Source organism: Mchenga conophoros, linkage group LG13 (assembly GCF_057382185.1).
Source record: "Mchenga conophoros isolate Kocher_MC1m ecotype Shallow Benthic linkage group LG13, M_conophoros_male_GT1.1, whole genome shotgun sequence".
Lineage (NCBI taxonomy): Eukaryota > Metazoa > Chordata > Actinopteri > Cichliformes > Cichlidae > Mchenga > Mchenga conophoros.
The window spans coordinates 5,028,686-5,042,896 of record NC_140538.1 but is presented as its reverse complement, the minus strand read 5'-3'; the positions used below and the strand labels follow the sequence as shown (position 1 = coordinate 5,042,896).

The 14,211-nt window shown below is 39.6% G+C and overlaps 2 protein-coding genes across 4 annotated transcripts in view; one reads left to right on the top strand and one right to left on the bottom strand.

The window, feature by feature from the left end:
- Window positions 1–7,317, top strand: part of LOC146560727 (coiled-coil domain-containing protein 172-like) — a 22,396-nt gene extending 15,079 nt beyond the window's left edge. For 2 of the 3 annotated variants that reach the window (XM_085296134.1, XM_085296136.1), the window contains one exon: window positions 6,718–7,317. In XM_085296134.1, the coding sequence (XP_085152260.1) occupies window positions 6,718–6,928 (211 nt within the window). In that variant the 3' untranslated portion in view covers window positions 6,929–7,317. The remainder of the gene's footprint in view (window positions 1–6,717) is intronic. The other variant, XM_085296135.1, reaches the window with a different exon arrangement.
- On the bottom strand, window positions 5,353–14,211 carry LOC146560726 (uncharacterized). The gene is made up of 6 exons (XM_085296138.1): window positions 14,100–14,211; window positions 13,850–13,938; window positions 13,573–13,687; window positions 10,798–10,910; window positions 10,581–10,695; window positions 5,353–10,339 (listed from the first exon to the last, which is right to left on the bottom strand). The coding sequence occupies exons 1-6, from the start codon at window positions 14,140–14,142 to the stop codon at window positions 10,164–10,166; spliced, it is 651 nt and encodes a 216-aa protein (XP_085152264.1). The 5' UTR covers window positions 14,143–14,211; the 3' UTR covers window positions 5,353–10,163.

Here is a 14,211-nt window from a genome sequence, read left to right as displayed (position 1 = left end):
AGACAAATAAACAGGTGCCAGACCATTTAGAGATTTAAAAGCCAATAAAAGGACTTTAAAACGGATCCTGAATTCAATTGGAAGCCAGTGTAAAGAGGCCAAAATCGGAGTGATGTGATCAAATTTTCTTCTACCAGTTAAAAATCGTGCCGCAGCATTTTGCACTAATTGCAAGCGTGACAAAGTGCCCTGCCCAACCCCTGTTAAAAGAGAATTACAATAATCTAAACGTGAGGTAATAAAGGCATGAATAACGCTTTCCAAGTCACGCTTGGAAAGAAAGGGCTTAACCTTTGATAAACGTCTGAGGTGATAAAATGCTGATTTTACCACCCCGTTTACATGGTCATCAAAGGTGAGTGCAGAATCAATTTTAACTCCGAGATTTGTGATCGAACTCTTTAGTTGGGAAGTCAAAGCTGCAAGATCAACATCCAGAGTATGAGAAGAACGATTTGGGCCAAATAAAATTGCTTCTGTCTTCCGATCATTAAAATTTAAAAAGTTGTTTGCCATCCATGCTTTGACATCAGTAAGGCAGTCAAGCAGAGGTCCAGTTGGGAGACTATCAGAATGACTAAGAGGTAAGTAGAGCTGGCAGTCATCTGCGTATAGATGGAATGGCACTTTATGCTTTCGGAAAATCGCGCCAAGAGGCAAGAGGTACAATGAAAACAATAACGGCCCAAGAATAGATCCCTGTGGAACACCCCAAAGCAGAGGGGCCACAGAGGATGAAGCCGACCCCAACTTAACACAAAATGTCCTATTTAAAAGATAGGACTTTAACCACAAAAGTGCCGAACCAGTAATTCCCACACCGTGCTGTAAGCGGGAGATCAGCAAATCGTGATCCACAGTGTCAAATGCAGCTGTCATGTCCAACAAGACCAGCACTGCATATTTACCACGGTCTGTCGTTATCAGGATGTCATTCATAACTTTTACGAGGGCTGTCTCCGTGCTGTGGAATGGCTTAAAGCCGGACTGAAAGATTTCTGACAATTTAGAGTCATTCAAGTAGTCCATCAACTGAGTATAAACAATCCTTTCCAGAATCTTACTAAGAAAGGGAAGCTTAGAGATGGGTCTAAAATTTGATATGACTGAACTGTCTAAGCCTGGTTTCTTAAGTAAAGGATGTATGACTGCATGCTTAAATTCCCTAGGTACTTGACCAGACAAAAGACTAGTATTAATAATGTTCAGAATATGTGGTCCGATGATAGGAAATACCTTTTTAAGAAAACGGGGAGGAACAACGTCATTTGGAGAGCCACACGGTTTAGCATTCAACACAAGTTTCTCTAAATCAGATAAAACAATTGGTAGAAAAGCAGAGAACAGACTTGAGCAAGAACCATGCATGGCTGGGTCAGCAATAGGTAGAGTCGGAGGTCTCAAACTAGCAACCTTTTCCACAAAATAATTAAGAAACTTATTGCACATAACCGCAGAAGAGTGCAAAAGAATATAGCCTTCCGGATTAAGTACAGAATTTATAGTGTTATATAGAACACGAGGGTTATGCGAGCTGGCAGCAATAAGTTGAGAAAAATAGGAGTGCTTGGCAGCCTTTACTGCTCTCTGATAGACTTTCCAGCTAGTCTTAAGAGCTTCCATAGAGACGCACAGCCTATCTTTTTTCCACCGTCTTTCACATCTTCTACATTCTTTTCTAGCGGCTCTGGTAAAATCAGTTAGCCAAGGACTAGCCTTTGGCTTGCATTGTCTGAATATAAAAGGAGCGACAGCGTCGAGGACAGATTTACAAGCAGAATCCAAAAAAGAAACTAATCCATCTGAGATGGACAACTCAGGAGGATAAGAAATAAATTGGTCAAACAATATGGAAAACCGCTCGGCAGTATCTGAGCCAAAAGCACGATAACATCGAGCAGGTACAGCACGCTTAAGAACAGGATTAAAAAGAACAATATCACATAAAATAGGCATATGGTCAGAGAACACCGCATCCTCGACAAGTACGTTTTGGACAGATAAACCATGTGATAAAACCAAGTCCAGTGTGTGACCACGTTCTTGAGTGGCACCTTTAACAGACTGAATAAAGTTAAAAGAGTTCACTAAGTCCAGAAAGTCCTTAGCCAGGGGCTTCCCCGGGCAGCAGACGTGTATATTAAAATCACCAAGTAAAAGGATCTGGTCATACCGTGATGCACAGTCAGCAAGAAACTCTGAGAACTCGGATAAAAACTCCTTGTTATATTTTGGGGGCCGATAAACAATCGCACACAACAGCGAAGACGAATGGCCCAGTTCACACAAACAGAGTTCAAAACTGGTGTGGCGTGTTGATGGGGATAGCTGCTTAAAGTCAAGATGTGCCTTAAAAACAACAGCTAGCCCTCCTCCGCGACCAGAAACTCTCGGAACACTAAAAAAGGCACAACCAGCCGGCAGTAATTCAGAAAAGGCACTTAACTCACCGGGTGGAATCCAAGTTTCAGTCAAGCAAAGAAAATCCAGTGCATGGGAAGCGAAAAATTCCTTCAAAATGAATGTCTTATTTGCCACCGATCTGGCGTTAATTAATCCCAACCTGAGAGGAATTGGCTCGGGAGCTTCCGAGGCAGCAACAACCAGATCCACAGGTCGGAGGTTTGTTTGGTCCACTCCACGCCAACGCAGATGTCGGAGAGGAGAGGGTTTTGCAGAACCCTTCTCGAGAGATCCCACAACAGGAACCAAGCAGGAGTCCACCGGGTCCAAAGCATGCAACGGCACCAAGAGTAGCGGGCAGGATCGACAAATTGAGCGAAGCTCATGAGGAAAACAAGAGATCCTGAGTCTCAGTTTGACAAGGCGACCTCCACGGTTACCTCGTCTCCTGTGTCGCTTCCGCACATCCAGTGGCAATGGTAAGGAGCGCCAGTGAGGTGGTGTTACTTCCAAATCGGGAGGCAGAAAGCCTTGGTTGTCATTTCCAAACCGAGCTAAAGCTTGGGTAGATGAGCCTATTTCCAATAATGTCTGGCGATCATAAAACAATGCAGGGCTGACATGTTGCACAAAATTGACTAAAAACAATAAAATAAAACAAATAGAAGAGAGCGATAGACGGCATGCCAAACACACAGGCGCCATCTTTCCATCCATTTCTCCATTTTTTCCCGTTCATGGTCGCAGGGGGCTCGGGCTGGAGAGACAGACAACCACTTACACTCACATTCAGACATATGGTCAATTTAGCAGAGATTCAGATCATTGGTTCACCTGACATGCATGTCTTTGGACTGTGGGAGGAAGCTCACACAGCCACAGGGAGAACATGCAAACTACGCACTGAGAGGCCAGTTAAAACCCAGAACCTTGTTACTGTGCCAAAGGTGCTAACCACTGGACTAGGTCACCTACTAACTGGAAGGTTGGCAGTTCGATTCCAGTTTGCATGCCAAATATCCTTGGGTAAGACACTAACCCCATGTTGCTCTCCGATGCATCTATTAGACTGTGAATGTTAGATAGAAAGTGTTTAGAAGAAGTTGTGTAAAGTGCTCAGATTGAGTAGAAAAGCGATATTTAAGAACCAGTCCATTTACTAAAAAATATAAAAAATAGTCCCATGAAAATCTCTATATCGTTGTTGTTTTATGTGTTCAAACTTTTCTTAAATGTTCTGATTTTTCTTCGGCCTTCACCACATTTAACCTCCATGTTTTAATCAGCAGACTTTTAAAAACAGTTTGACATGAACAAAAATCTTTTGGGCTGGATTCCTGACTTTGCCCCTGGACTGGCGTCACACTGGGTTGCGTGCTTTCACTCCTACCCTTTGTGTCCTGTATCAGAGTGGGTGTGGAAGCAGGACCATTTAAAAGTATGCAGATGACTCTGTTAATGTTAGACTTTACCTGACCACGCATATCCTTTGCATTATGAGCTTCAGTTTCTTCTGGATAAACACAGTAAAACCAGCTTTGTTCCTGTGACCATCACTCAGATGAACAAATGATAGTTTTTGATATCCTACATAAAGCAGTGATTTTGGATTTATCTTCTAATTATATTTTATTCTTTATATTTGTCGTCTGTGTTTGTTTTGAAAATGTGCATGTGTGGATGGATGACTCACCTGCTGCAGACGAAATCTGCCTACGAGTACAAAGTAATATGACCCTGGCTGAATATGCAGATAAGGCGTCATCTGTCTAATTCCTCTCTTTTTATCATTTAGAAAATGTTGTCCAAAAAAATCTGCTCTTGCAACATTTTTAGGAATAGAAAGTTCTATAAATCAGAACATAGATGGGACTAAAACGTCAACTCTGAGTCTGAGGAAAACTACTTTTTAAGAAAACGTGACCTTTAAATATGTGGAGTGAAAAATTCTGCATATTTCTTCTGGGGTAAAAAAATATCATGTGTGTGTAGCAGCTATGATTTCCTAGAAAAAGAGAACTAAGCAGTGCGTATACATATTTGAGCTAAATAAAAAGTCTGGATTTCCAATTACTAATTGAATTTGCACATCAGTAGTTCGGCTTTAACCAGACTAAAAAGCTTTCTGCTGGTCTCATAATGTTTCTTTCTTTCATTGACGCATTCCTTCTGCATCTGTGTGTCCTCATCTTTTATGTCTCTTCTCACCTGCAGCCTAGCACTTTAAAGCACCCAACCCGCCTTTAAAAATTTCCATTTGAATGATTTTGGTGTGAGAGAAATTGCTACACTTGATTTATTGCTGTCACTTCATTTTATACTTAGAAATTCGTCCCTCGTGGTCTTCTGTTCATCCTTATATCTGTGGAACAAGCTCCAGGAGACATTACTAAATACACAAAACAGGGAGAATGCAGTGTTGACTGCAGCTTTGTGGAGGAGCCGCAGAGTCTAACATTTTAGGCTGTGAGTGTTTGTGCTTGTCTCTACACTCCTCCTCTTCAGCTGTGACATTTGTCATACATGGTGTACATTTTGAATTAACAGCGCACAATTATGCCTCATGCGGTTTAGTCACTTTTATCAAGTACTGCAGTCCCTCGGTCTGGCTTCATTTTCTTAGTGTGCCACAAAGGTTACATCATGCAGGATCTGCTGATCACAGAATGATCTGTTACCGGTTTTGGCAACAAGGCGTTGGACTTCTGAGGCTTCCACCTCTGAACGCTGCCTGATACATAGAGCACCAGAGCGAGGGTTACCCCAGTGACTCATTGTAGCTGAGCCAGTAGATGCTTACTGGCAAAAGCCTCCCCAAGGCCAGTGTGGGGCCTGGTAACCCTGTCCTGGGTGAGGTATCATGGACGATTTTTCTCCTCATCATAGCTCTGAATCTAAGATGGGTGAGGCGTTCAGTCATTTGGAACAGGGTTAGGTTACAGAAGGCAAGGCAAGGCAAATTTATTTGTATAGCACAATTCAACAACAAGGTGATTCAAAGTGCTTTACAGAGACATTAGAAACAAAAACAAATAAAAAGCATGATTTAAAATTGATTAAAACAAGCAAACAAACAAACTAACTAAACACACACATTTCACACCTGTTCGCGCGATCTGAACCCTTATCGTAAGGGGAGCTACCAGTCCTTCTGTGGACGAGCTACTTTCTATTTTAAATTCCCTGAATTTAAAATACTCTCTAGACCCAGTCTAGACCCAGTTGGGGAGCTACCCAGAGCTCTAATCCCACTTAACAAACAAACAAACAAACAAACAAACAAACAAAACAGTATATAAAATCAAAACAGATAAAATCAGAACAGTAGATAAAATCAGTTTTGAAATTTAAGCTTAACAAACAAACAAAACAGTATATAAAATCAAAACAGATAAAATCAGAAATAGATAAGATCAGTAGTTAGTGTAAGTTTTGAAATTTAAGCTTAAAAGTGTGGATTTGGTGCTTTATTCAAATGCAGCTGAGTCAGTCATTTGGAACAGGGTTAGGTTACAGAAGCTACTCCTCTACATCAAAAAGAGCCGTTTTAGGTATGCGTCTGATCAACATGCCTCCTGTGTGAGGTGTTTTGTGCATATCCAACTAGAAGGAGGCCCAAGAGCAGACGCACGGGAGAGATTATGCCTCTTAGCTGGCTTGGGAATGCCTCTGTGTCCCCCTAGGAGGTGGCTGGGGAGCAGGAGGTTGGGCATCTCTGCTCAGACTGCCCACACTTTTCCCTGCTGACCCAGATAAATGGCAGAAAATGGATTGGTAGGATCTGTTTCAAGATAATTCATCAGTTTTTAACTCATGTAAATGTATTGTCAGTGGATGCTGGGATACAGTAAATTGTAAATTCCTTAGTTGAACCATAGTCCTAATCCAGTAGTGAAATTGTTTTTGTGCAAACAAACAGTCACCGAGTCAAACGCTGTGATTTATGTTGCACATATAGTTACAACACCTCGCTCTGAACATTCATCTGAAATGTCAAACAGTCAAGTAAACTCAGACTTCAGGGGAAATCTGTTTAACAGATGGCAGCTATTGTGTTCATTTTGTTGTTTTTCAGAAAGCATTTGAAATATTTTGTGCATGTGGATTCGGTGTTCCCACCATTATAAATACTAGAGGGAAAATTGTATTATGTTATGTATTTCTTTTATTTTGGACACAATAACAAAGCAAAAGTAAATATAATGATAAAAACAATATACCAGAAAAAAATAAGCAGTTTAAACTCTACATGCAAAAATGAAGTTTATCCAAATGTTATGTTTTGTTACTGACGTGGTTTTATTTACTTGCCAGGCTGAGGAAGGAGCTGGAGATGCACAAAGAAGGACAACTTGAGCATCTGCGAGAGGAACTAAGCTCAGAAATTCAAGTTGGTGGCTTTTATTTAAATTATTCCATTAATTTTTTTCCCTTTTTTAGCATGACAGTCATACACAGATGCTGTCAAATTTGCTTAGATGTTTTGAAAGGTAGTTGTGGGCAAACTTCCAAATGTAACACATGAGCTAAAATGCATATCTTTATTCATTTGCAAAACATTTGTCATTGTCACATTTGTTCTTTGTAAACCTATTTTTTTTCCTTTCTTTTTTAATTGCAGAAGCTGGACAGCAGCCAAGGGGCTGAGAAGTGTTAGGTTAGGCACGCTGATAATTTGCAAAGTTTATCTTGTTTGTCTTATGTTCAAAAACAAAGATGCTGATTTACAGACGGTTAGTTTCTGCTTCCCTGCTGTCTTTATTCTTCTTTATCTCCTAAGAGTCTTAACTAAGCCCTGGATAATATTTGTTTTTCTATGTGTGGATTGAATATTTTCTTTCTGTTGGTCTTTACACTTTTGTGCCCATTTCTGAGAAAAAAAAAAAACAAGTTTATTAAAATGTATGAATCCTTTTTTCCATGTGTCTAATCCTTGCTTATAACACCAACAAGTTATATAAAAAATATGATTCTTATTAATGTAACTACTCACAAACACGTGCAAAAAAGGTATTCAAAGTTTTGTCCCAAAAGTGATTTTATATTGCCCTCTAGTGTATAGAATATGGTATTGCTACATTCCAGTCCAATCAGATCATGCCTACTGAAACAGCGGTGAACAGACATTGCATGATTGCTGCATGCATTTTATTTTATTTTTATTATTTATAACATTCATCATATCCTGTTCCCTGGATACCTACCTATCTAATGCTGCCTTTTTCAGCTTAAGTATGCTCTTTACCACCAGACTGAAACAAATACATTTTTTGATTAAAAAAAAATGGCTGCAGTTTTCTCCCAGTTAGCTATAGGATTGTTAGAGAGGACAGCCACTCATCACTGGTCCAACAGTAAAGTCACAATCATAATAAGGGTTCATAGACGAGGTCTGTTCAACACAAAGATTAGATAAGCTGAGGGTTAGGGCTTTGAGCAAGGTTGCCATGCTCTTCCATTTCTAGCTGGGTAATTAAACTTACTGATCAATAATAAATTTGGAGTACATGGGTAAATAAAAGTTTTGAGTGAGTGAGTTACCAGCCAGAAAACACAGAAGCTTAAGATGCAATATTTAGGCTTTTGCCACCCAATGGAAGCTCTGTGCAATTACAATTTACCACCATTAATCATTCAGTCCACAGACAGTTATTTCCTTAATTGATAATTAGATGGTCTGCCAGCTTACACCAGAGGGTCGTGCTGTGGGGCATTTTCTCTCTGATTAAAGTGACTCCTACTAGAATGATGTGGAATGTCAATGGCTACCTAATGAGATCCTGCAATCTCATTTTGACTTTTTAACCTCGACCCCGGTGAGCTACATCTGGATGCGTCTGCAAAAACTGAGAGCAGACAGAACAGCAGACAAAGCAGTCCATTTGACAGGGTGGTTAACCTCATTTTAATGGCTGCTCTCATCAATATATGGCTGTCAAGCACATGAATATTGAGTGTCTGTTAGTCAAATGAAGTCAGATGGAAGAACAGTGAAGATGGTGGTAAGACATCTGCTTTTGTTAATGTAAATGGAAGAGATGCAGCCATTTATTTATTGATATTTAAGCGGCTGCATTGACACAGATGCATTTGCATTGTTTAGGTTCACCTCATTTTCCACCAAAGATGAAGACCTAGATGAATTCCAGAGGGTGGTTGAAAAGCTTGTCTTGAATATAGTTCCAGTTGCAGAGGTAATAACCAATATACTCTGCTGTGTACACCAGTTTTTCTTTTAACTTTAAAAATCTAAGTTTAAATTACTTATTATAGGAGTAGTCAACAGATAAATTATTAATGTCAAAAAGGGGCAGAGGATGGCAAACTCTTTTGGCATGTTTGCATCAGCGACGTGTTTAACTTTATGTTTTTTGCAGTGCCACCTGTAAAGGGATGTGACATAAGGTAGCATTTGAACTATGATATCTCGGTATCACTAGAGTAACATAGGAAATCTTGTCTTGTCAAATGTATAGTACCTACATTACCAAAAGGTGTCCCTGTAAGGACGTATTTTGAGCCAGAGAAGGGAAGAATAGTCGATTAGAGTTCAATGATGCTGTAATCTCAATACGTGCAGCTTTTGGGTGCTTGTTTAGCTCAGTGTGTCGAGCAGGCCACCACATGCCATACAGCTGAGAGCGGCCGGCCCGGGTTTGAGTCCATCCCATTCGCCGCATGTCTTTCCCTCTTGCTCTGTTTTAGAAAAGGCTAAAATAACAGCATCTTTTACACATATAGTTAAAAACCTTAATACTGGTTGTGAGAGAAATATGTGAGACTTTGCAACTGCTTTGCCTACTCTGTCTTTTATTAGTTTACTACCTAAAATTCCATAAGCACCTTTAACAGCTGCACAATAATATTTACATACTAATCACAGAGCGCGACAAATGTGAAAATAGAGTTTCAACGTGCGTTGTATGCCCTTACAATATATTTCGACATCCAATGAAGAACAGTTTGGAGACAAACACACTCCGAACTTTAAAGAGTGTATAGTTAAGACTGGCTCATGTGACCCGAACCCTCCTTTAGTTACACAGCAATGGGCCTAGGCTGTTGGGAGCTTCCCATGATGCACTTCTTTACTCATCTCTTTTCACACTCTGTTTTTAATCATTCGTTATCATTAATCTGTCTTTTTTTTACACAGTATGTTTTTTGTCCTGTCTTTCTGCCTTCACCCTCAGCCGTTTGTGGCAGCTGGCTGCCTCTCCCTCAGCCTGATTCTGCCAGAGGTTTCGTCCTACTGTCACCAAGTGCTTGCATGCAGGGGGTCTTCACTTTGTTCAGGTTTTCTCAGTGGTATTGCAGCATCTTGGCAGAATAAAGCACCTTGAGGTGACTGATGTTGAAATTTGGCCCATATCAATAAAACTATATTAAAACGAACTGTTCCTTTGATCTGACAGCATGAGGGGCCAGTATAATATTAGTATTAAACTGTTTCATTATGATACATGATACACCGCCAGTGTGTAAACTTTAATCTGGATTTTGTCCTAATAACAGGTGAAAAATATTGAGATATTTTCAGGCTTTAAGTGCACACGGGTTATGAAAAATAACTGCTACAGTGGTGAGCCACTGTGAAAATGCAGGGTCTGTAGAGTGTGAAACTATGCAAACATATATTTATGTCCATATGCACAAATGCCAGAAAAAAAACACTCCATGTTCAAGTATTTATTAAAATGTTTTTACTGCAGCAGGAGGTCCTTTTATACCCATTTTCATGACACGGTTCTCTGTCATGTTTAACCGCATACAAGACAGGCATACTTCAGCTCTCCTTGTATGCCTTTACCCTTCAGCTCAGCAGTAAAATCTTCAAGGATACGATTCTGCATTTGACTGCTGCTCTTGGTTGTTATGCAGTCCTGATCTTTTGGAAAATATGCAGTTGTTGCTCCTGAGACTTGAATAGATGCTTCTAGAAAGCAAGAGCAAGACATAAGTTCAACCTCATATCTTAAAATTTACATACAGTTTCTGGTATTTAAACTCTCTGTTTAGGGCCACTAAGATTACACTTATTAAAATGCAATGAAAAAGAACTTTGCAGAGAAAATTGCAAGCACATTTGGATATGACTGAGTCGTTGGGAGCGACTCCCTGCTTTTCCCTCAGCTGCAGATTCATAGTAATAAGAGATGAATAAACTGCTGCCTTACCGATGCACTCAGCCAGCTTGTTTCCTCCTACGTACTGGCTCTGCCACTGATATCCTGTTTGCCCACTACATTCATCAAAAACACGTCTTTTTCTCAGAAAACCAAAATCATAACCCTGTGAAAAAAGACTCGTATTACTCATCCCACTTTCCACTATATGAATCATGAAAAACTGAAAAATATATGACAGATGCTGGTACATGCGTGTACCACTTACATAGTTGCACATGGGTTTGCAGTAACGTTTGTTGGCAACAGTGGCACATGCTAGCCCCCCGTTTTTTGGCACTTCAGCTTCCTTGCATTGTGTTGGCTCAGATCCTTGGCATTCTGTAAATCAATGAATCGTGAACATTTATATATTAGATGTCTATTTCTTCTGTCTTTCCTGTTTCTTTAGTTCTGCATTATACCAGAGCTTCTGTTCAAAAACAGGGAAAGTAACCTTATTTTAAATGTAAATGTTATTTTCAGAGGGATTGTGTTCCTCAGTAAAGTTAAGGGTGACATGAAAAGCCACTTGGCAGTTACTACTTTCAAGGGTCCTTCTATGCATAGTAGACTACAGTTCATCTTAATAAAGCTTCAGTTCCAAACCAACCACTCGTGTGCCAGTGATTCCACTTCATCAAGTATTCCTCAAGGAATGTGCTCATTTTCTTGTACTCTAGAGCACTTCTGAAACCAGTTGTTTCCAAACCTTTTTTGCTAGGCCCCCTTTGTTTTACATGAACATCTTTGCGCGCTCCTCCAGCCACATACACCTATATTTTGTTTTCAAACTCCATTGTAGTTTATTTCACACCTCAAACCTTTTGTAAACAATTAATCAAATAAAAATGAACAGCAATAAATTAAAGGTAGCAATAAAATAAACTACTAACTCTTTTATGCTACGTCCACACCTACACAGGCAATTTAAAAAATGCAGCTTTTTATATGCTTCTGGGCCTTTTGTCCACATGTAAAAACGGCATTTTGGGTCACTGAAAATGGAGATTTTTAAAAACTGCTCCCAGGGTGAAGTTTTCAAAAAGTTGGTTTTTGCTTTTAAGTGTGAATGAGGAAAACAGAGATTTAGTCACACAACGTCAAAGGTGTGCACCTTTTTTGACGTCACTAACCTTCCGATCAGTAGATGACGTGCTCTCCTCCTGCACTACAGCCATGAGGTGGAGTAGTGAAGGTTAGTAATAAAGAACTATAGCAGCTAGGACGGGCTATGAATGGATGGATGGATCTAGCCTTAAACTCAACTACACACCCCAACATAACCAGCCTCTGGATGTGGTTCCCAATTATGTTTCAGACTCAGTAACATGAGGAGGGTCCAGTGGGAGCTCTAATGTGATCCTTACTCATCTGGATAAACATAAATTTCAGTTTGGGGGATCATTTTAATCGCAAACTAAAGTAAATATTAGTCATCTAGTTGTTAATGACATTCTGCTTCTTGTTCGGTGGTACTTTATTAGTGCGTCTTGTTTCTAATGAATATATTCAAGAACTTTCACGCCTCAAAATGGGCTTTTGGGAAGAGACTTGTTTTTTTTTCTTTTTAATGGCCCTTAAATATACAAAAATACATTTTATGCTTGAGTGAATGAAACTCCATTAAAAATGGTTGAAAATTGACATTCAAGTCGTGGCAGTTCTCCTTTGCATGAAGGCCAAAATGCCATTGCTGAGCACCAATATTTATTTTATGCAGAAAAAAAATGCATTTATGTATTTGCACTGCCGCTTATGAATCTATTAAACGTTATGATCTTGCTTAGTGCTTCTTTTTTGTTGACAACTGAGTTACAATTATTTTAAGATGGCTAAAATTGGATTACTAAGCTATGAATGTCATGAAACGTCTGTGTGCAGGCAGGATAGGACCCAAACGGGAGTATTAAATACACGGGGAAGGACACAGGGAAATGCATACTGACACAAATACACAGAAGGATTACTAGGAAATGAGAACACACGGGGAACACAGCTGATACGAATTAACAAGACGCCACAGGGGAACTACACCGAACATGAAAACACAAAGCTTTCAAAATAAAACAGGAAACTGTCGAATATCACAAAGGAGTGGGAGAAAGATAAGAGTGAGGAAGGGAGAGAGACATTACACAAAGGGAGACAATACACCATAACATGACCTGGGGACTGGGAGGACACAACATTCGGGGAAATGAGAAGGTCTAAGGAGATAAACATAGATGGGAAACATGGAATGACACACACAAGGAAGAGAAGATGGGCACAGAAAAGGGAGATAAGGGACAAGGACTGACACACCTAAACACATACAGAAGCGGACACAGACATGACGGGAGCCTAAATGTACAAAGGTTAACATAGAATAAACTCAGGATTACTACTAAGATAATAAACCATAACACCAAAGGTCAAGAAAACACAATATATATTCTTTTTGACACTGGTTCACCCTCATCCCAGTTACAGTTAAACACTAAATAAATAAAAATATACTTTAGTCAACTTTTAAATGTATCTTCCACTAATTTAATGAAAGGGTGAAATACTTTGAGTGGACTCAAGTGGATGCGATGTGCAGTTAAGAAATGGTCGCGTCTAAGACATTTCAGCAAACCTGAGGTTGTGAGATCAGCAGTACTAGTCAATGTTTCTAATCAAACTGCTAACACCGTGATCAATAACTTCTTCATGTATAGCAGCAGGTTGTGTAACTGAAACAGAACCACACATTTCTGGCGTTTTTGACAGAACTGGCTTCTTTTTAAGGTCCAATGCACAAAACTGAGATGAGAACAAATGTGGAATTATAGACTGTAAACATCAGTCGTTAGGTTATATTTACATTCATATCAGCCTTTATTTTTAAACATTGATCATTTTATATTTATGTTGCAACGGTAACTAAAGCCTAACACTTATAGTTGTTCTAACAGAATTGAAGTGAAATGCAGAAACAACACACACAGTCGCACATGTCGCTGGCTCATCCTCCTACCTTTCAGCTGGTGTTTGTGCAGAGTATCCGTCAGATTCCTCATGTAGAGCTCCAGTGCAGCTGTCTGCTGTGCAGTCCAAGAAGATGGTGGGTTTTCGCCACACTCTACTGCCACCTATTGGTTAATATCAATTTAGTTTATATGGAAAGCAAATGGAGAATATTGTCAAGTTATTTATTTTCCTTTCCTTTCTTTACCGTCACTTAATTTTAAGTAAGTAAATGACGTGAGTTGTATTTATATGCATGTATGTGGAAAGACAAATTAATAACTTGCACTGAGATCAGCTGACAAACGTTCCCAGAGTTCAGCTTGTGAGCTGCAGTTGAGCGGAATAGTTTCATGAGCCACACAGGAGGACAAGACTGCAACCAGGCACACAAACATAAATAAAACCCCAATGTAATATTCATCTTCTCTTTTACACCTTACATTTTAATCTTCCTTTAGCTGCATATTTGTATTCCTCATGTACACTCTGCCTGTGATCTCACATTAAGATAAACATATGTAAATATGAGTTTACCTGCAAGTGAGCAAAGCCAAGTCAGTGTTGCCTTTAAAGCCATGGCCACTAAATGAGGGTTTTCTGCCCCAGAACTGAGAACTCAAAGCTATGACAGGTGAATTTATTGACT